Raw genomic sequence first — 21,867 nt, 5'->3', positions numbered from 1 at the left:
TCCACTTAGTGGTGCTCATATTGAAATTATTGAGTTTGATTTAAAACTGTGGCAAGATATCATACCAAATCTAACAATTTTTTTCAAGACTTATGTTGCTAGGGTGTTGCTAGGTACTAGGCCTATTTATTATTGTGCTGTCTGTGAAAAACCCTGTCTTGAGCCAGATGAAATTGAATGTGATGATGAAAACAGTGTTCAGTGTGAATGTTGTATGCTATGGTTTCACTGGGCCTGCTCAAATTTTGAACAAGAATCAACATTCATTTGCAGATTTTGCAATGAACAAGCAATAGATAATGATTAAAATTATAGAGTGGAAGCAATATGACCTCAACAAACTACTAAATAGTACAAAATAGTGCGGATGAAACCAAAACATTATAGTATTTAGTATTACTAAAGTTTCAAAGTTATTGTTTGAACATTGTTGTAGCTATATACAAACATGTTTGTGTAATTCCATAAAGGAATTGTATTCTAGAAGATGTGTAAATAAACTTGACTACCATAGCTTATAACCTGTGAGAAAATTGAATGGGAACATTTTGGACTGGTACAAAATGCAAACATAATTGATGAAATGAAATCTATGTACTCAAAGGCTTTTTCATATTACATATTGCTGCACAAATGATGATTATGTCATCCAAATGGGAAAGAATGCTAATGGGAATTTCTTGCTTTAACATAGCAAAGTCTTTAATTCGCTTGATAGCCTGCTCGACATAAATCCGTACATTAGCAATAAGTGATGTGTTCCTAACATCAGCACCTGACATCTGGAGATTGGAATGCTTGGAGGGTGGAATTGTTAGAGAACATTGGTAGTATGCTAACAGGTCATGAATCTTGAATCCCCTGTCTGCCATAACTTGGTCATGTGGCTGAAGATAGTTTAAGAAACCACTGTTTTCTACAATAAAAACATCAGATGACCTCCCACTGAAGGTCTCAGAGACAAATGATATGTGGCCATTTGGTGTTATCCCTATCAAAAACTTTAACGTGTAGTGTTGTTTGTAATTTGACCAACACATTGCCGCATTCTCTAAGCTTGATGGGGTTTCAGAGAATAGTTCTGTGCAGTCAATGATGACTCTACACTTTCTGTAATATCGTCGAAACATATCAGGCATATTTCTTTGAATTAAATACCTATCTGGCCAGGAAATCATCCACTTTAATTCTTTAGACATCAGCTTAACCCAAGTGGTAAAGACAGAGCTGACAGTCGCCTCGGAAACTTTGAACCTTAAAGCCAGATCAAATACAAAGAGTCCTAGCTTGATTCGCATCATGGTTAGCAAAAACTCTTGCTCCAAGGTTAGAGCTCTCTGTACATTATTTGACCTGGGCTTGGTGGTGTCCTTCAAAGCACTTTCTTTGTCTCCTTTCCAGTAGTGCATACACATGGCTTTTTCAAAGAGTGTATTAAACATCAATTGAAATGTTTCTACGTTAGGGAATCCAGTGAAACGCTGGACATCTTGCTCTGTTGTTAAATCAGCAAACTTCATACTTCCGTATGTTAGCGGATTTATTATCAAGCATTGAGTTCCTTCTTCTTTGAAGCTTGAGTTATTGGATGCCTCAGCAGTAGAGACAACTTCGTGTCTTGCCACAAGCTTTCTTTTCTTGGGTGAAGGTTTGTTAGAGTCACTTGGCACCATATACAAAGTTGGAGTTGGTGAGGAGTACGTTGGCTTTCCATATTGAAAGTGATTCGAACAAACAGTCTTGTAGTTGCCGGGTTCGAATCCAACAAGTCCTTTGGATATGCTGGCAATCCATTGGGCTCTTTTCTTTGGATCCTTCGGAATAAAATGCCAGCGAAGATTTTCGACATGTGACCGTTTCACTATCTTTTTTGGATATCTTGAGTCGTTGTTACAACCTCCAACACAACATCGGTAGTTAACCATTATATATCTTATTTTTTGACGCATTAAAATCGAAAATACAGAGCTCAAAATGTAGCTGTGACTTTTATCTTGAACTGTGAATACTAAAAATTGCGACCAGTTCTGAAACAAAGCCGATATTCATTAAGTATTCAGATCAAGCAAAAGAGTGTAGCCGAGCGTGTCCGCCATTTTGGATTTGCTTGCCCTAATTACCCAGCATGCACTCAAGAGCGTGAACCGGTCTATAAGAGCGGACGAGGATTTCAGAAAAGAGATAAAGCAAATCCGTAACAATGCGAAGCAAGGAACAGTAAAGGCGATCATGTGCTTCCATGAACGTGAAATACAGAGAAGAAAACGAGCCAAAACGGCTGGAACACTGAACACTAAGAACTGTAGTACGATCGAATCAGCGCGCGTGGCACACTGAGCTGAAAGCAGTCAAGACAATGTAACGATCGAGACAGTAAAAAAAAATGCTGTTAATCTCCAGGAAAAAATCGCTCAGTTCGGCAGTATGATGAAAAGACTATGAATAATGGAGAATAAAGAATTTGAAAAGTACACACGTGTATTCTCTGACTCCCAATACAAACATGGGACCAAAAAACGAATTTCAAAAGCCAAGCGGCTAGCAACTAACACAGAAAAGTCAGACGCCAAACGCGTTCAACTATCAAACTAGAGGCGAACAAAACGCACATTAAAAACCTCTCAAATAAAGAACTTACAAACGGCCAGGTTAATTTGCTGGAAAAAGGGCTTAAATTCATTCCAACACCCGCTACAAAACAAAAACAGATCAGACAATATCTATTGTGTGACTTTGATCAGTTCGCAAGGAGAATGCGTCTTATTTACATTTTCCGAGGGGAGGACAAAAAAAAACCCATCCCTGCCACGTCAAATCTACATGGATACCACCAATGCAAAAATCAGTAGCCCTTGAAAGCTATTTAGAATAGGAATTACAAACCCAAAAGATAACTTGCTTCCGGCCGAACGCAAGGCGCTGAGGACCCTTTGCAATGCAGAGACAAATGCGATAAGGGCTTTTAGTTCACACCTTTGATATTTGGTGTCACGTTGTAATTAGTATCCGCTTTTGTATTACATCATACTATAAATATTTTATTCATCTACTTGTCTGTTATATAATTACTCACGTTCTGTTACTCATTGATTGAAGATGGCATAAGCATGCCCAAACATGTCTCTCAAAAAAGTTGTCTATTTCTTACAATAATTAGCATTAAAATGGATGGATCTCTGCAAGCTTTGTGTGAACTTGAGGAGTCAACAAAACTGAGAAAAGAGTGACATTTTTACGCTCGGTTTGATCGATCTTAAACACCCCTTTTAAACGCTGATCGATCTTAAAACGATCTTAAACGTTGATCGATCTTAAACACCCCTCCGGGCAACCCACGGGCATTTGACGGGCGTCAGGGCCGGGGATGAGAAATTGCGACCTTTCTTTGGAGGAGTGGAAAATTTGAACCTCGGCTAAGTGAAGTCGGGAATTTGAACCTTACCTGTCAAGTGTTTCCAGCGGAATAAACCCGTTTTATCTTTCAATATGGAGGTGTTTCAAGTTGATAAGTTCACTCAGTGAGACGGCTCAGAAAATGGTCTACACATACTTTACCCCAGTTTTGAGCAAAAGGCGCCCTTTGAAGCCTCTTCTCTTAGAATCAAAGGAAGAGGCCAGACATGTTTTATCTTGGACAGGAACCGCACTCACGATAGCCTCTATTTCGCGGATGAGTCTATCATGGCACAAATCAGAAGAAACATAATTTTATATCCTCTGTGTTTTGTTATCACTCGTTTGGGAAGCGAAGTGAACAGGCCATAAATCCAAGTGGAAAAACACCGAGGCTCCGCAACTCACAGTACGGACCGAGAAAACGAGGTAAGCAAGACATCTATTATATCTCTGGGTTCAAACAGAGCCGAGCCCCGGCCGGACCAACACTCAAGGTCTTAAAATAATTGAGAAGAATTTGCTACCTTTCTATAACATCAAGAAATGGTTAGATATTCTAGTCTTCTCGGATAGGGACGAATAAATGGAGGTCCCGTCTCCTGCAGGGTTGGGGCAGGAGACGTTAATTTCCCACACACGTGATTACTGTGTGATGGATGTCCTCCCCTGGGGTGGGATGGGTGGGATGGGTGGGTTAGGGCAGCAGGTCCACATCAGCTATTACAGCTGCCAAATTAATCAACCTGCTAAAACTAATAAATGAACTTCAAACACGTACTAACTGAAAGATATAAAAAAGTTTCCTATCAGTACTATTCTTCCGATATTGTTTCTATTAACTCGCACGACGGACTTGGCTTGGAATGGAAGGCTGCCCGTTTTCCAAAACAATTTTTAACATGGAGCATTGAAAGGAATTCTAAATTTTTTTCGGTTTTGTCGTTACTTTGTTTTATGTTTCGTCCACAAAATTCGCGCCATCCTTTTGATCAACTGGGGCCCAGTTGTCCAAAACTTGGATAACGCTTTCCAACGGATAAATCGCTATCTAGAGGATAATGACGATCACTGTTCATGAAACGCACTACGCTTCCTACCGGATGGAGATTTGTCCACTGGATGGCGTTATCGAAGAACCGGGGCCAGCTCAGATTCAAACAAAAACAAACTGCGTCAAACAAAGCGCTTGTATTCACCTCTTAACTCTTAATTCAAGTTCACAGTCCAAGGTAAACAAGATTTATTAAGTAAGTCAATGGGAATTTTCTCTGACGATTACAAACTGTAACAAACTGCGAATAGTTGTCAAATAACGTGCATATTGTTTGGGGTATATAAACTAAAAAGTGTTGAGCTTTATAAGAGCAAAGCTGCAATCCAAGATATAACAGTTACCGATGTGCCTTTGCCATTTTGCAAACCAACAGTTAGAGGGACATGTGGGAGAGAGAGGGGAAAAAACTTGTCCTACAAACAAATTTGTCTGGCAGCGTGGCTGGATTCCATTTTATTTGAAAAACAAGGCCACTATGACAGACAGAGCGGCAACCGTGATTTTCCAATAGAAACTCTTGAGCTTAGCTGCTTTACCGGAGCTTATCATAGTCAGGGTCTCAAAACCCTTTTTATCGTGTCTTGAGAGGGAAATTCCAGTGTTTCTGTATGCCCACACGACAATTATTTCACCTTTCTGAAAAATAAGAGAGAAAAAGAGATTTAAAACATTAATACAACAATCACTAAACTGGACTGAATAGATAAAATACGAAAACTATGGTTTGCTCCTCTTGATTTTCCCAACTGGGGGGAAATTGTTACCACTCCAGCTGGACTGAAACTGACTTAACAAAGGAGGTCCGTCAGACAAAAACATTCGAAATCAGGTAATGCATGCGTACTCGTGAAGATCATTAGGGATTCCTTAGTATAATTCTCCTAGGAGTTATGGTATAATTCGAATAAATCTGCCGGCAAAGAAACCTTGCATAAAAATGTACTCTTTCACTGTCACCCTACCACGACTGCAGCTACCGTAGCAGAGTCGACCACGCCAAATAGTTAATTTAGCCATGAACCACTCTGCCCCGTGGTCCCTGCATTGCAGTGTATCACATCTACTAGGGGCAAGAGGTCGTCGTTGACCGAGCGCGACATGATGTGTCAAATCATCCCGCGTTTTGTAGTCAAGAGACTAGGAGTACTTCAAGTCCCACTAGATGGGATCGGCTAGTACACGACAGGCATTTTGTTACGTTTCTCTGATTGTTCATCAATTTCCCTTTCAGTACTCCTGAATGTATAGAGAGGCACTGGTTACCAGGGAGAATGGAGTCTCTCGCCCAAGAACAAACCCCAATAGTCTAGCACAGGCTTGGGCCTAGATCTCTGGCAGTTTCGAAGTCGAAAGCAAAAACCAGCTGGCCACCATGTCTAGCAAACTACCCTGGTTGTACTTCCATTTTAACAAAAGTGATGCTTGAACAAAATGCGATCTGGTTGGCTCCTGAATCAGCATAAATCATCACGACTGGAAGCCATACACCCGCTAAATTTCAGTAGTAACTGATATCATAATGTGTAAGAATATCACATTTCTGCTGATAATGAGCCGCTGTTGGGCTGCCACTCGCGATAACATAATTTAATGGTAGCCATGATGGCCGCCGACAAATTCCTCTAATTAAAACTACAATGGAAAATAGTTAACCTCAATAACGATATCTTGTGAATCGCCAGTATCAACCTTCCTGTGATACTTAATTGTAGTAGTACCACCATTTAGCATAGCCTCGTCAAGCATACAGTCATTCTGGCTGTCTTCAGGAGGCGAGTTGCGGCTTTTCGTCAAATAGTCCTGAAAGTAAAAAAAGAAAAAAAAAGGTTCAGTGCCTCATGGTCAGTTCTATACTGAAATTTATATCTGCTTCTTCCTTGAAAAATTCTACGTAAGTATCCTCACCTGGGCAACAGTTAAAAGCCGCTACAGCAAGAAACAATACATATATCAACCACTGGGGAATTATATTGGTCGCTTAGTTTAGCGCTAACGATTGAGAAAGTCTTAGTTCAAACTGATCGATTTTGGCTTCCTTGACTTTGCCGAATGTCGGAATGTTTCACAAGTATTAAAGATATTACGCACCTGCTTTTTTAAGTTACGTTTTTCCCTTGTTTAATCGCTACAAAGTAGTACCGAGACTGAAAAGTACCCTTCGTGATGGCAAAATTTGTCTTAGTTCAAAAAAAATTCCCGGCACATTACCTCGCGTATAGCTTAAGGGCACACATTTCGCGGCACTTAAATTTTTCAATTTTGGAAAATTACGTGTGCTGAATTAATTATACGTTTTAGACATAGCCAAAATTTTCTCTCCTATTAAGATAATTTTCCGTACTGTATGGATTCAAAAAAAACGATCAAAGGAACAAAAACATCAAGATAAATAAAAACGCCGCGATGGGAAAATGGATGTATGAAAAGTAACTTACGAGTCTTACAAGCTCGCTGCTTTGTACTTTGGATAACGACCATCTGGAGCTTGCATCGCTCAGATTTCAGATAAGAAGAAAAAACACCATTAACGTTACTTCTTAAACAGAGTCTTTGAAGCTTCAAAACGTTAAGTCATTCGACTTATTCAACAGTTACGGTCTATTGCTGAAGCCTGGAACAATTATCTCTTGGAAGGTTTGAGAAAACGTCAAAATGGAGAGTCGAGGCCAGAACTTAAGAAAGAGCGAAAATTCTGGGAAAACCAACTGCAGAAGGCCAATATTTACACTTTATTATAACAGCACGAAAACAGCACGAGAGTGCACACTTCTCTTTTTTCTTTATCTATTTACGTGACGTTGCCATGACAATAACATGTAATTTGTTGTAGTTTGTCCAAAAGAAAAACAAATATACATGTTTCAGTTTCTTTGAACAATCACGAGAAAAATATGCATACTTAGAACGAAGCTTAAGGATTTTCTGTGTAATTAACTTTTAATTTTACTTATGATACTTCTTCTATGTGTATACTTTCTTAGTTTTTATCTTCAATACCGGCCGGACCAACACTCAGGGTCTTAAAATTAACTGAGAAGAATATGCTTCCTTTCTTTAACATCAAGAAATGGTTAGATATTCTAGTCTTCTCGGATAGGGACGAATAAATGGAGGTCCCGTCTCCTGCAGGGTTAGGGGCAGGAGACGTTAATTTCCCACGCACGAGATTACTGTGTGATGGATGTCCTCCCCTGGGGTGGGTTGGGTGGGTATACAGCGCTTTGGACAATTAGTGGATTTTAGCGCTATATAAATACAATTATTATTATTATTATTATTATTATTATTATTATTATGTATATTGTAAAAGTTTTTAGGGCTTTTATTATGATTTTGCTATTTTTTTGTTTTTTGTTTTGTTTTGTTTTTCTTTCCCAGGGCACCTATTGATAACAGCTTCTGCTGACAGGTTTACCCTGGTTAAATATGTTATTATTATTATTATAATTATTATTATTATCATTATTCATGTCGGTTTCAGTCATGCTCTTGAAAGATATTAATCACTGTTGATTCCCATTGGCCAGATTTTGTTTACGAACGGTTGATTATTGACAATAGCTAACAAGTTCAAAGCTGAATACATTATAAATTTTTCACTAGCTACCGGTATCATGCAATCAACAAGGCTGATACAAAAAACACCAGAATAAGCGGTCGAACACCTTGTAAAACAACATCAGCACCTTCAACAAAACCACAAACGCGAACAAATTAAAACAAATACGGAAACATTTCATTGCCCGCAAATCAGCGAATGTTTGCCGATTTGATATTTCAGTTAGTAAAGGTAAACTGATTCGCATCTTCACTTCTTCGATGCGATATCACGTCAACGAGTTTTTTTGAAATTTAAAGCGAACAAATCAAGATCAAGTGCACTCACATTCAAAACTTTAGTTCCACCAGATACGTATCCAAGACAAGCATCGTAGTCTTTCATGCTACTGCTTTTCTCCTTAGCAAAAGCCAGTGTCACCCAACCCGTCGCTTTCACCTCGAGCGCAATGTACATCATGTTCGATGTAGAATTGTGAGTCCAGTAGACCTTGAAATTATTTCCATCCAAGGATGCTGTGTTGCTATACTCTGCAGAGAGATTTGCCAGCGAACCCGTGCATAGCAACAGAAGAGAAAAAACTTGGAGCTTTATCATCACGGAGAACTGAGAAACTCTGTTCTTCGAGTGCTAATGTGAGTGACTTCAAAATGTTGATGGGTCTTTACATAAATACAGGTAATTTGAATATTGCTTCGTCATGCCACAATAGAGTACCGAAGCCATGACGTCACGTTACCATGGAAGCAACTTTTGCTGGTTCTAAACAAACTTTTAAGGAGGCTCGAAAGGGTTTTTTTGACCGCGGGGAGAATGGATTCCAAGATACACGCAAGCTTATTACTCGCGAGAGAAATAAGCGATGGCGCGCGCGATCAGATCCGCGGGCGAGTTGTAAACAAACATGGCCGCCATGAGCGTCTCAAAAACTGCCGGGTACCTCAAGCTCTATTGTTTCCAGCGGAAGTGGTTATTTGAGAAACAAAAATGGAAAGTTTACTTCTTGAAAGCAGGTAGGAAAATGTTCGGATGGCAGGGTTCTTGCCGAAAGTGGTCAAAAAAATTTTAATTAACAAGCTAAAGGAGGATGGTGAAGTCGACACCCCATCAATAAAGTCGTGTCGAGTGCATTCGGTAGGTCTTACTTTGTTCCGCGAGAAATTTAAGTGGATACCTCTGAGTGCTAGGATTTGTTTCGCATTGTATTTGACTCCTAATAAAATGAAATGACCAAGAACTTTCCTGAACAACTCACTGGAAGATGAAAAGGAAAATGAAATCATTGTTGGATCCAGGATTGTAAACATTGGACAGTTTTATGAACAGAAATGGAGAAGTGTAAATGTTGCTATAAAAATAAACATAATTTTCAGTAAACAAGGGATCGTAAAAATGTAGATGAGACTTTAAATTAATTCTAATTCAACAACAGACGGTAAAATTAAAATAAAATATTCATCTTAAACTTGTGAGAAAGATTGTTGATATTTCCCTCGATACACTGTCAATTACAACTACGAAAAGGCAAACTCGCATTTGTTAAGAAAGGATTGCAAAATTTTTTTTTGTTTTCCATTTAAAATGGAATAATGAAAGTTCACGGTTATGGCAGTGGAAAAGAGAAAAAAAAAGAAAAATTAAGCCAAGTCTTGTTCATACCTCTAGTACCTCGAAAATTAAAGAAATTCGCGAAATCTGCGACGACCAACAAATTACTGACGTATACGAAACCCTAATTTCCACTGAGTTTGACGCTCGTGACAATCTGGAAGACGTTAATGCAAATTCTTTTCACTAGAAATTCTTTTCACTCCTCCACTTCAAATTGCACATAAGCAATAATTATATCGGTCAATCATGGTAAATGCATGTGCATCGCTGAATGAGGCCTTCGATCAAGCCATCTTCTCGGAACAACGACAAGATACCATCCAGACGTTCGATGGAAAGCTTCATCTTTCGACAAACATGGTCCAGAAGCTGGCAGATGCTGGTTTGTCTCATGTTACACGACAATCTGTGTACGAGAAACTCAACATTACCGGCCTCAATGGAGTACTGGCATTGGCGCCATCTGCAAAATCAACTTGTCATCATATATCGAATTCCGCTAGAGAATTCTCTCCGGAGTTCATTTCCAAATGTCGTAACTGTAAGCAGTCTGAGTCTCAAATGATGACTTATTTTTCAGGAAGGTGTAAAACTACAAAACAATGTGAATCCATCTTCAGGATGAACGATTTTTCCGCTCTGAGGGCATCCATCGATTAATCGCGCGGACACGAACTCGTCCTCGCGAAAATGAGCCTGTGAGTCAGCGGTAGAGTTAAAAACGCGTGACCGGATATAAAAGTGTAAGCTAGAGTTGCAAAAACCGGAAATAAACCTTGTTAAGTTCATGAACTAATATCTCGAAAATTAGTTCGGTGACCTACCCTGATTTTTTGTATACAAATTATTTACATCATTACGCATTCCTGAAGAAAATAAAAAAAAAATTTATCTAGTGGAAATTTTTTTACATATTAAAACAGCATTTTCCTAAATAATTCAAGTTCTACTAGGTAGTTTTTTTTTATATCACGTATACAGGTAGAGAATGTGATGAAGTTTAAGAAATTTGAAAAAAAAAACTAGATCACCGACTTGGTTTTTGAGATATCTTTCAAAAACTGAGTTTTAGAGGGTCTTTTAGCACTACTGTACTGTTGCCATGGCAACAGATAATGCCTGACGAACCTCCTTAAAAGATTGCTCTAACATAGTGTTATGCATATGTCGATTATCCTGATGATAAGTTTGATAGTCCTGATATCTTTTACTGATTGGCGCTTGCTGTTCATTGTTGAAAACCCTTTCGAGCCTCCTTAAGATGGCGCCTGTGCTTCTGTTGTGATGTAACTTTGAGTAAAATGGTTCAGTGTTTCGCGCCCGATTGCAATCATCAGTCCGAAAGAGAGACATGCAAGTTTTTAGGTTTCCCAGCAAAGGTAGTAGTGAATTTAACTGGTGGAAAAAACTGCTAAGGTAAGTATAACTTTCGTGTTCGGTTGAGCGGGTAGGTAGCGTGACCAAGGTCAACAATAGTGATAACCTTTGACTTATTAAACATGTATTTTACTTTATTCCCCATCAATTATTCATCTAATCCACAAAACAATGGTTAGTTATATGTTTTCTTTTCTGATCAAGTTATTTTTAATGCTTTATTACAGGAGACAAGATCGAAATCCGAGTGGAAACTCACGGTCGAGTATGTAGCTGTCACTTTCGCGCAGGTTTGAAAGCAAATGGCCCTGAAATATTCAAGACAAATTCAGATAAATTATTTCTAAATACTGAAACTAGAACTCCCAAGATTTCTAACAAGAAAAAGAAATCAAAGTTAGACGATCAGGACGATTTGGTAGTGGTGTCCGAGTTCTTGGAAAAGTTCAATGAAAGTGTTGACGACTCTTCGTTGCAAAACAGGGCGGCACATGAACCGAGTGCACAAGAAGTGCTAGCAACAAATGCCGAGAATTTTATATTAAAGTCTGAAATGGAGAAGCTGAGAGAAGAACTTAGTACACTAAGGCGTAGAGAACATTATCAACGAGAAAAATACTCTGTGCTTACTCTAAAGGACGATGTAATATGCATGGAAACAGGACTGCCCAACAAGCAAATATTCTCTGTAGTGGTGAGCTATGTCAAGCGTTTTATTAATGACGTCAATTACTTTTACGGTTGGAAGGTGGACATGGTATTGCTGGAAGACCAGATATTCATAACGTTAATGATAGCAAGACAGAACTATACAAACTTGCACCTTGCACAATTGTTCAATTGCAGCACTGCTACTATCAGCAAAATTATTTTAACATTTACAAATGTACTCCATAAACTACTGCGGGAAGATTGCCTAATCACTGTACCATCTCGAGAGAAAAACAGAACATCAATGCCAGAATCTTTCTCAGTATTTAGCAATTGTAAGATGGTCATTGATTGTACTGATTTGGAAATAGCTGCCCCTGGCTTAATGAGTGAGCAAAGAATGACTTATTCAACTTATAGAGGGATGAACTATTTTAAGACCCTCATTGGTGTTGCCCCCAATGCAGTAATTACACATGTCAGCAAATTATTCCCTGGTTCTACATCAGATAAAGCCATTGTTGAAAATTCAGGGGTATTGAACCATTTTAAACCTGGTGATTTAATACTTGCAGACAAAGGGTTTCTGATCAGTGATGTTGTACCTGTTGGGGTGTCTGTCAATATTCCCCCATTCCTTTACAATGGGAAGTATAACGAATCTGAAATCAAACTGACGAAAACAATTGCAAGATGTAGGATTCATGTTGAAAGAGCGAATGCCCGTTTAAAGGACTTTAAGATTCTCAACTTCATCCCACCTTATCTTCGATGCTATTCGGACAAAATTCTTCAACTGTGTGCTGGATTGGTGAATCTTCAACCCTCATTGATCAAAGAGATAAGAGACACTGTGGATATGGAATGATAGTTTTTTGTAAGAAAATATGTAATTTCATAAAACATTTTAGTGAACATAAATGTTCTATATGCAAAGGAGACTTATTTAAGTTTTTTGTGGCTTCTATTACACTCTGAAAACATTACTATTTACTAATTTTAAATCCTGTTGTATTTTTTATGTTTGTATCATGGAAAGTTTTAATAGAGTATAAATGTACAATATGAAATATAAAAGTATAATGCTATATTGTATTTAATGCTATCTATATATATGTTTATCTCTTGCTTAAACTACCACCTGTGAGGTTTTAAATAAAGGTTACTATTAATTATAGAAGGTCATTCACAATTGAAGGGATTAGGTGCTTCCCATAAAATTCCTTTAACTTCAAAAGTTTGCCAGCCCATTCTGGATCTTTCTTGATATGCAGAACCAGAGTGTCCTTTGTAGTCCAGACAAAAAAAAGCACAGATTTCTTTCAGTCAGGTGTGATTGACCTTGAACTTGGTGCCAATATGAATGCTCTTTGTTTAGTTCATATTCTCCTTTCTCATTCTTTGTGATATAGAAGTTGTCAGAGGCAACAGCTTCTGCTATTGTATTATCCTTATGGGTAAACAGGCATTTCATTTCAAGAAGGCCATTCTTTCCAATAAGACCATCAGGGGAGGCTCCCAACATTCCTTCTATTTGTAGCCATAGACCAGTATCTTCCACTGGGAGTTCTGTAAGTTCCTGGAATGCTCTCTTGGCCTCATTTTCATTCACAACACCCCAGTTAATTGATTGAACCCTTGAAAGGTCATACTGCCCAAGGACTCTCTTTATCAGGGAAGGGGTAACCCGTTTGCAATTCAGAACTGGGCCAAAATTACTTGCTATAAGTCTTCCCTTTCGAAGCATATGCCACGTGGGATTGTCACGTTGACCAATTGTTCTCTCGTGACAGTTTTGAGTTGATATTCATCGATCTTTAATCTTTCAACCAAAAAGGCTTTCTTATTTCCTTCATAGTTTATAAACTCCTCTGAAGTAACAATACTTTCCACAGTGGGTATTGGCAATTGATTGTTGACTTCTGGTTCGGGTGAAAGAATCCATAAAGTACCAGTAAAATTACCGTATCTCTTAAGCTCTCCATATAGCCAAGCACGATCTTCATCTGTTACTTCTCTTTTTAAGCAAATATACTCTTTCGGGGATGGATATATTTCTTCTACTGGCTTAGTTTTGTCTGGACCTTTTTGCTTTTTCCACTCACATTGGACGTCCGTTCTGCTTATATTATGGATGCAATAAATTGCAAGAGCCGCAGCATGGCTACATTTATACTCTCCACGAGGACAATTACACTGTGTTGATGATATTTCACTGCCATGAAGGTTGATTTATTAAAAAAAAAAATCAAATAAATAACAAATCTAAAAATCTGAAGAATTAATTTGAATTAAGCGTCGTGTTCGCTAAAGTTTTACTCACTGTGACGTTATAGGACTTGTTCTTCATGCTAGCTTGGACAGACCCTCGAATAATTCCGTCCGAATAATAACAAGACTCAATATGACCCGATTTGTAATGATTTTCGCCACGCTGAATCCTTCAGGATTCATCAGAGAAGAAAGAAGTGAGTGAACTTATCGAAATAGCCGCCATCTTGAATCCACGCTGGTTTGTTTAGAACCAGCAAAAAGTGCTTCCATGGTAACGTGACGTCACACTTCGGTACTCTATTGAGAAGGACTGAGCCCGACCAACTCTTCCTCAGGTATCAAGAATCTTTAAAAGTTGATGAAAACCTGTGGGCGCACGATCTTGCTATGTAATGATTTCACAAAACTTATGTGTAGTATAGCAGTGCTTATTTTCACAACAAATTGGTTTAAACTATGACCGTTTTTGGGAAAGAGATTTATTTACGAGCAAGGCCTGCTTTTCTCTTAAATCGGCTGAAATGTTACAACTTCAATACAATGTCGTCTTGTCGTCTTGTCGTTCGTTTAATTGAAAAAGTAGCCGACATTACATGAACTCTACAAAAACCAGTCTTCAATCGGCTCAAGGCATTTCTGTAGATGATCTCCACCCGGCTTTCCATTACTTTTGACGCCAATACAATAGTAGAGAAATATTTACCTGCATCGATCAACACCAGGCGACTCTCGCTCAGGCTCACTTTCATGGACAAATGAATTATTTCCTAACCTCCCGGTTAGCTCAATTGGTAGAAACCCGGACTGTTGTGCGGGAGATCGTGAGCTCAAATCCGGCCGGACCAACACTCAGGGTCTTTAATTAACTGAGAAGAAAGTGCTGCCTTTGTAATAATATCTGCAAATGGTTTGACTTTCTAGTCTTCTCGAATAGAGACGATAAATGGAGGTCCTGTCTCCTGCAGGGATGGGCTAGGAGACGTTAATTTCCCACAAACGAGATTACTGTGTGATGGATGTCCTCCCCGGGTTGGGATGGGTGGGTAAAAAAAAGGGGTTAGGTGTTAATTGGAACGAAAGTTCTGTTCCTTTCTCCTGCCATTCCTGTGGCGAATCAATTAAACTTAAACTTAAACTAAACTATTTCTTTCTTTCTACAAACGGTCCGATTAACGCTTTCCTCTCCCCCAATGCAGCCTGCTTGTCATACCAATGATTTTTCGATCTGCACCAACATTTCCGCCGAGCTTTGGCAAAGCTCCTCGCCTCCAACGCTACTAATGATGCTAAAGCGACTACTGTACGATACTAACAGCGCGCAATGGATCGTTTCATGATACTTTAAATAACTTTTTTGAAGGTATTTGTTGAAAGACTCCGTAATCTCTGTCAACGGAACAGGGATATTTTTCACCATTTTATTTACCCATTTTCTAGCTCCAGCACTAGCTTTCACGACAAGCTGAATACAGTCCACATTTTTTGTTCAAGTACAATTTCGAAACTGACCCTTAGGAAGATTCCTGTACATGTCGATTGTTTGATAACTTGAATGTCCCTAGGTGGTAATATTATGTAACCCGAGTTATTTTGTATTATTTCGCAGTCAACAGGTCGCGACGTACTGTTACCCTGAATGTCAGTCCACGTGATATTTCTTACGAAGTTCATTGGACCAAATGCACAGAAACCACGTGCAGCATACGAGGCAAACGACTGTGATGATCACAACGCCACTCCCAAGCATCTCCGTGTTCTGTTTTGGATAATGAAGTGAAAAATGAAATAATAAGTTTTGTTATACCTCCCAATCTAAATACGTTTTCCGATTGTAGTTGAAAATGTCACGTGCCATGAGTTAAAACTCGCTAATTCCCTGGGTAGAACAAATCTTACTACAGTAATGTAAATCAGTAGCGTTGTGTACTACTATAAGGTAACGCGTGCACAGACCAAGTGCTCTACACAACTGCTTTATTAGAATAACGATGAACTTAATTACATACAAAGATGTATATGGATAATCACGTGACTGCGGTCAAGGGTGTGCTAACCAATATGGTAAAGATTATCTAACAGGTATTTATCCCAATAGGAACAAACACTACAAGTTGTAAATAGTACGCGAACTTAGTGTTACCAATTAATTGCTGTAGATTCTCAATTATATATATACAATCATTCATTTGTGTGGCATTCATTTTTATCAATTTCGTTACATAATGTCATTTATAGTGTGAGCGATCTTCCGGCAGAAATGAACACTACTTAAGCAGTAGCGAAAGTAAGGCCTGAAAAAAATTCAGGCTTGTACGGGATTCGAACCCATGACCTCTGTGATACTGGTGCAGTGCTCTACCAACTGAGCTAATGAGTCAAATGGGAGCTGCTTATTGCGTTGGTTCGTAATAAATCCGTAAACTGATGAGTCGACGCCTGCGAATATATCTGAACAGCGGTTAAAGAAATTAGTGTCAGAGCGATCTTCGCAGTAATGAACACTACTTAACACCACATTTTTCATCGCCTTTTATGAAAGAGTGGAGGATTTTTGGGGGGGATCACATGGTTTTTAGGGGGGGAGCGGAAGAGAGGACAGTCGTCGCTGACATAGTACATAAAGGGGGTACTTCGGAAAATTGACTACCAATTAACTACCAACGAGGGGTTACAAAAACATTACAGAGCCTAAGGGAGGATCAGTTAAATTTATTGTGGCATAACCGAAATCCTTCAACTCCCCTCCCCCCCTCTTATCCCCTTAGGGAGATGTAGGGACTTGTCCCTTACGTAATTTAGCCGAAGATAAATTTGGTTGTTCAAGTAATTTGTGCCGTGTGTATTTAAAGATTAAATGTTTGTTTACGTTTTAAAAGGTCGTTCTTTTGTAAAACACAAATGAACAAAACACGACTATTAACTCCCAAGCTTGGACTTCCCACTCGCACACGATGAGCAAATTTGTGTGCCAGCCCGCTAAAAAAAAAAAACTTTTTCAGTGTAGTCAATTTCCTATTTTTAGGGGTAGAGGTATACCAAAATACTTGATGAATGGCCCCTAGGGAACAATGGCTTTGGCTCGGGGAACATTGAGACTTTCGGGAAATGAAAACTCAGTTTCACTGAGGGGAATTCTTAACAATAAAAGAGAATTTGTCCCTTTTTCATAGCTTAGTGTTGTGGCACTTAATAATTATTTTAATCCTTACTTGTAACTACGCTCCAGATTGGGGATGATAGTCCGAAAGACAAGTGACACTGCTTTGAACAAAGCAATTTCCTTGTTCTCTTTGCGCAAGCTCAAAACGAAGAAAAACCGAATTGCTAACGAGGGTTTGCACATCTATTATGATTAAAGCTGAGAGGTCGTGCTCGCTCTGAGCAGAGTTGAAGTTTAGAATTTAATTTAATAAAAACTAATAATAATGATAATAATAATAATAATAAATGATCAGTATTTATTTTGAAATGAATTTCTAATGATCAATTGACAAGATGAATCAGTAGGGGAAAGAAGTTGTAATAAAGGTGGTCGTTTCTGAAATGAAGATTTCTACTGTTGACAAAATGCGCATTTAAAATACTTAATTGTTTTACTATAGTTATCATGAAATAACTGATATTTGTTTATTTCCATTTATAACGGGACCCTGTCGTGGTCTACCGACAAAAAATCTTTAGGCCCCCGTTGTGTGAAGTGATCACGCCACCAAACTCACCTTATGACAAATCCAGAAGTTAAAGGCAATTCAAGAGAACCCTCTTAGAACACAACTTAAAGTTCTACCACCTTTTTTTTCGTGCTGTAGTAGATATCGATCATGAGGCTATGTGTTCGTTACCGAGGCCTGATCACTTTCTATTTTTGTGAGCGCTTGCTCTTTTGTTTACCAGCAGAGAAGGTAAAACCAACTCAAGTTCAAAGTTAGCAGGTGATCCGGTTATCTAAGACAAGGTGGGACGCATGCGTAATACTGCATGTAAAAAAATCGTTTGTCAGATTGCTTGTGCGAACTAATAAAGATGGGCAAGATCAGAAAGAAGTTCCCATTTGAGTGATTTCGAAAGCTATCATCTCACAGTGGCGCATAAGCTTTAATTTGGGATTTCATAAAACACAAAAGGGATACAGATACGATGAATATATGAAATTCATATATTCATCGTATCTGATTTATCATCACGGGTTTATTACGAATCAACTTAACGGCCTGCTCCCAGTTGGCTTGTTAGCTCAATCGGTAGAGCGCTGCACTAGTATCGCAGAGGTCAGTGGTTCAAATCCCGTACAGGCCTGATTTTTTTTTCAGGTCTGATTTTTGCTATTGCATAAATAGCGCTCTCTACTACGAGGATCGTGCATCATAAGTAAAAGGGATAGTCCGCCACTAGCTTGTCGAATTTTACTTCCACTCTCGGCAATCGTGTCAAGCAGAACTTCTCTGATTTCTGACTTATTCTTAATCTTAAAGACGGTGTAAAAGCCTCACACAAGTAATTAAGTTGACGGGCAACCGAGGATGTTCGATCTAGCTTAGCCCTGGTAATAACTTCTTTCATTTTATAGCGGGCTTTATCATTTTCAATCGTTTACTTCATAACTTTGCAATCAATACCCATGACTCACTCAGTATACTACGATGCAGCTTTTAGTAGTCAGCGCCTTTACTTACATACGGGCATTGACCCTTAACACTAGTAAAGAGGGTAAGTTTCTAAAGAAACTGTGGTGCTGCGTCGGTGGGGGGGGGGGGGGTGGGGGTAACAAGGCAATTTGGGTTTTATCAACTGAGTTGACTGATGGAAATTGACCACTATTTGCAGTTTACATCTACCCAGAACAGTCTTATTGTCCGGTACAACTGATATCAAACAAGAACTTGAAAGATGATACAACTCTTTTTACTTCTAATGATATTTTAAGTCTATTAAATTGCGCTAGCAGGAACGTCTAGAGCTCATCGATATTTAAAATAGGTGCTCCGTGTGTTAAATTTTGGTATGAGACAAACCTAAGGCTGAACAGATCCGTAGCTGGGAAGATATTCCTTGAAGAGAACTTGATAATTATTTTCATAAATATGGCTTGTGAATGACAGACTTTACCTTTCACTTTTCACTATTTGTACGATGTAAGGAAGAAATCACCACATGGAAAACCAAGCATGTGTTGAAAGTTTATGACAATGAACGATTAAAGCAGCCACGTTTTAATTTCAGACCACAACTCTTTTGTTTTCTTCTGTCTAGAAAACAAAAGAAGGGTCGAAAACATGGGTTGATAATCGTAGAAAGCGGAAATTATTTTGTTCCAAAGCTCTAGTTCTTTGTTTGCATGATCCTATAAAGTAAACAAACACGTGTCACAGCTTTGCATTTATATTTAATCAGAGCATGTGCTATTCACTAACTCAGAAGGATCGCCCACAAAACACTGTTGAATGCTAGAAAATTCGCCCCATCGATATATGTCTTATGTGTTTAGTTTAAGCTTCCACCTACATGTACTTGTCTCTTTTTGTCGATCACACCAAATGAAGCTCTTGATCTGTGTGAAATCCAGGTCAATAAATCTGGCCACTCAAAACGCCACACCATTCAAGAAATCCGGCGGTGATCATAAAACACTAAGGTGATCAGGAACCAGTTTTGTGTCATTGCCTCACTGCAGCCTCCCATTTGTAAGTATAGTAATTGGTATTTACTTCTTAAATATGGTTTAAATAAAAGCAATATTCTATAGAGTTAATCTATTAAGTCGCTTGGAGAGATTCTTTGGTTGCTAGTCAAATGTACTCACTCCCAAACAACTGAGGGAGGTGCGCATGAGCGTGAAGGTGTTTTAGAATATTTTCCAAATGACTCCGTACTTTATTTTTGTCTCAGATGAAACGTGTCTGGCTCTTAACATTTTGATTGCTCGGTAAAAATGAAATGAAGCGTATTCGAAGTCGAGACCCATACCTTCTTTTCTTACCACCTTAGAGCAACCATACATATTTTTTGGATACAGTCTCTTTTTTCATTTACAAGACTGTTTGCATCTGAAGCAGAGGCTTTACGGACGTCCCTAACCAAGTGCATTGTTTTCAGTGATGTTGTCAAATTGCTAGTCATTAGGGTCAGAAAAATTATGCCCGAAAAATTTGAGCTTTGCTTTTGAGAGTTACCCTTTGAAAACATGGCATTATGCCTAAAATATGCTCGCATTTTACATCATTCTCCCTTTGATAATTCTATTTAAGCAGCTTTTGAGAGCCCTTACCTACCCCCCCCCAGCCAGTTTTCCAGAAAGAAATTCTTAAGGTACTTGCTGCCGACAGAGTTCTGCTTACAGATATTTATCATGTTAAACTGTAATACTCAGGGAATTTTTGAAGTATTGCAATAATGATGCTGGCATTATACTCGCTACTTTGACAATAGCATGATTCCCAAAATAATACCGGCATTCATCCCACTCTACCGGATCGTATGCTGGTGCAGCAGGCTGACACCAACGAGATCTCGCGCTGATCAAGAAGAAATGTTAATGAAGCCATCAGTGATGTATTTTATCCTCTAGGGTTTCAAATTGTGCGGCATTGGTTGTACTTCTTGTTAATAAAGATTTGCATAAGGTGTAAACTTCTGGTACTGCAAATGAGATTCCTCAGCGATAAATCGAAAATGAAGGATTCTAGCTAATCAGATTTAACATGGAGCTTTACTCTGAGGTTACCTTACTTGTAGACTTTTCTATCTCCTTGTTGTGCATTTTTGATATCAAGGTGTAAAAGCGTAACTCTGTCAAAAGTAGATATCTTACTGCACAAACTGGCCCTGTTGAAACGTTAAGAAAAACTAGTAACCGCAAGGGGTCATATACTTTCTCTCCTATAAAGGGATACAGTGTTGCATTAAATTTGGGCGACCTTCTCAGGTGTCGATTAAGAGTAAAAAGTGTATCTTTTTAAAGGCAATATTGCCAATTTGTTCCTTACAGAACCCCGCAGAAAATGGACGAATTAAATAACAATCGCAAACAAAATGACGGTATTTTCAAAGTAACTTGACTAGATAAAACTCACCTGCAAACTTTCACAGAAATCTGTGAATTGACCGTTGTCGAATTTGAGGTCTGAAAAAATCAGCTTCTTAATGAACCAATTGCTTATGACGCGGACAGAAACTTAAATCAAAATCATGATTGCTTAATTCAACCGGTTACCAAACCACTCAGTGCCCCCTTGTATCACGATCGTCAGCACCTTTCCTTCCTTTAAACTGTTATCATGTATTTTCGTTTGTTGACTGTATAATTACCGAATTTCTGTTGTTTGTTTTTCCTGACTATTTTTCCTAGAATTGCAAAAAAAAAACAGAAAGCATGTATAATCAAATTTAGGTTTAATTTGGTGTTATCATCTGAGTTGATAATGTAAATTGGCCACCGTGAAAAGTTTCAAAGCTGAAGTTTCGAGCGTAAGCGTAACAACAAACTTGTAATTTCTCTTGCCTATAAAGGTGTTAGGGTTAAAAAAGACTTGTTCGTTCTCAGGCGCACTTGAAAACTTATCCATCAAAGAAACTTCGCCTTTTTGGTAAGGGTAATCCTCAGTTTCGTTTGTTACTTGTGTTTAGATTGGCTTAGAACCTTTGGAAACCAAAAGATATGTAGTTGCTTCGTTAGTAGTTTACTTTTGTACTTAAGCGTATGGTTGCAGGAAGAACCTCTCTTGTACCAACCTCAACATGATGTATTTTAAGATTTAATCTCTTGAAGTTTCATTGAACTTCGAGAAGTCTTGGGGATCCTGCCCAGAGCCAACATCTGACATAAGTTACCGAGACAAAACTAAGTAGTTATTTGTTTCCTGAGCAATATGTCAAATTTGTATCTTTGGTTTTCTTTTGCATGTGGATAATCACATATTCTTTTAGATTTCATCGCAAGTGTTACAGC

General features: G+C 38.6%; 2 protein-coding genes and 1 pseudogene across 2 annotated transcripts; 1 reads left to right on the top strand and 2 right to left on the bottom strand.

Annotated features, from left to right (window-relative positions):
• Positions 1–4,621: 4,621 nt before the first annotated feature.
• LOC111332266 (uncharacterized) lies at positions 4,622–8,685 on the bottom strand. The gene is made up of 3 exons (XM_022937565.2): positions 8,337–8,685; positions 6,104–6,250; positions 4,622–5,086 (listed from the first exon to the last, which is right to left on the bottom strand). The coding sequence occupies exons 1-3, from the start codon at positions 8,604–8,606 to the stop codon at positions 4,904–4,906; spliced, it is 600 nt and encodes a 199-aa protein (XP_022793300.2). The 5' UTR covers positions 8,607–8,685; the 3' UTR covers positions 4,622–4,903.
• LOC111326498 (uncharacterized) lies at positions 8,660–12,516 on the top strand. The gene is made up of 2 exons (XM_088726487.1): positions 8,660–8,687; positions 11,225–12,516. The coding sequence occupies exons 1-2, from the start codon at positions 8,660–8,662 to the stop codon at positions 12,514–12,516; spliced, it is 1,320 nt and encodes a 439-aa protein (XP_088582613.1).
• LOC148727467 (uncharacterized) lies at positions 11,693–14,587 on the bottom strand (annotated as a pseudogene).
• Positions 14,588–21,867: the final 7,280 nt, after the last annotated feature.

Source organism: Stylophora pistillata, chromosome 7, assembly GCF_964205215.1.
Source record: "Stylophora pistillata chromosome 7, jaStyPist1.2, whole genome shotgun sequence".
NCBI lineage: Eukaryota > Metazoa > Cnidaria > Anthozoa > Scleractinia > Pocilloporidae > Stylophora > Stylophora pistillata.
Note: the sequence above shows the minus strand (reverse complement) of the source record. Positions and strands in the feature narration are given on the sequence as shown.

What these genes read in the sequence shown, in the direction of transcription:
- LOC111326498 (XM_088726487.1), top strand. Translation starts at nt 8,660, where the DNA reads ATGTTGATGGGTCTTTACATAAATACAG. An exon ending in GGGTCTTTACATAAATACAG is followed by an intron (nt 8,688 to 11,224) that starts GTAATTTGAATA and finishes GCTTTATTACAG; the next exon opens with GAGACAAGATCGAAATCCGA.
- LOC111332266 (XM_022937565.2), bottom strand. Translation starts at nt 8,606, where the DNA reads ATGATAAAGCTCCAAGTTTTTTCTCTTCTGTTGCTATGCACGGGTTCG. An exon ending in GTGGAACTAAAGTTTTGAAT is followed by an intron (nt 6,251 to 8,336) that starts GTGAGTGCACTT and finishes TTTTACTTTCAG; the next exon opens with GACTATTTGACGAAAAGCCG. An exon ending in CACAAGATATCGTTATTGAG is followed by an intron (nt 5,087 to 6,103) that starts GTTAACTATTTT and finishes CTTATTTTTCAG; the next exon opens with AAAGGTGAAATAATTGTCGT.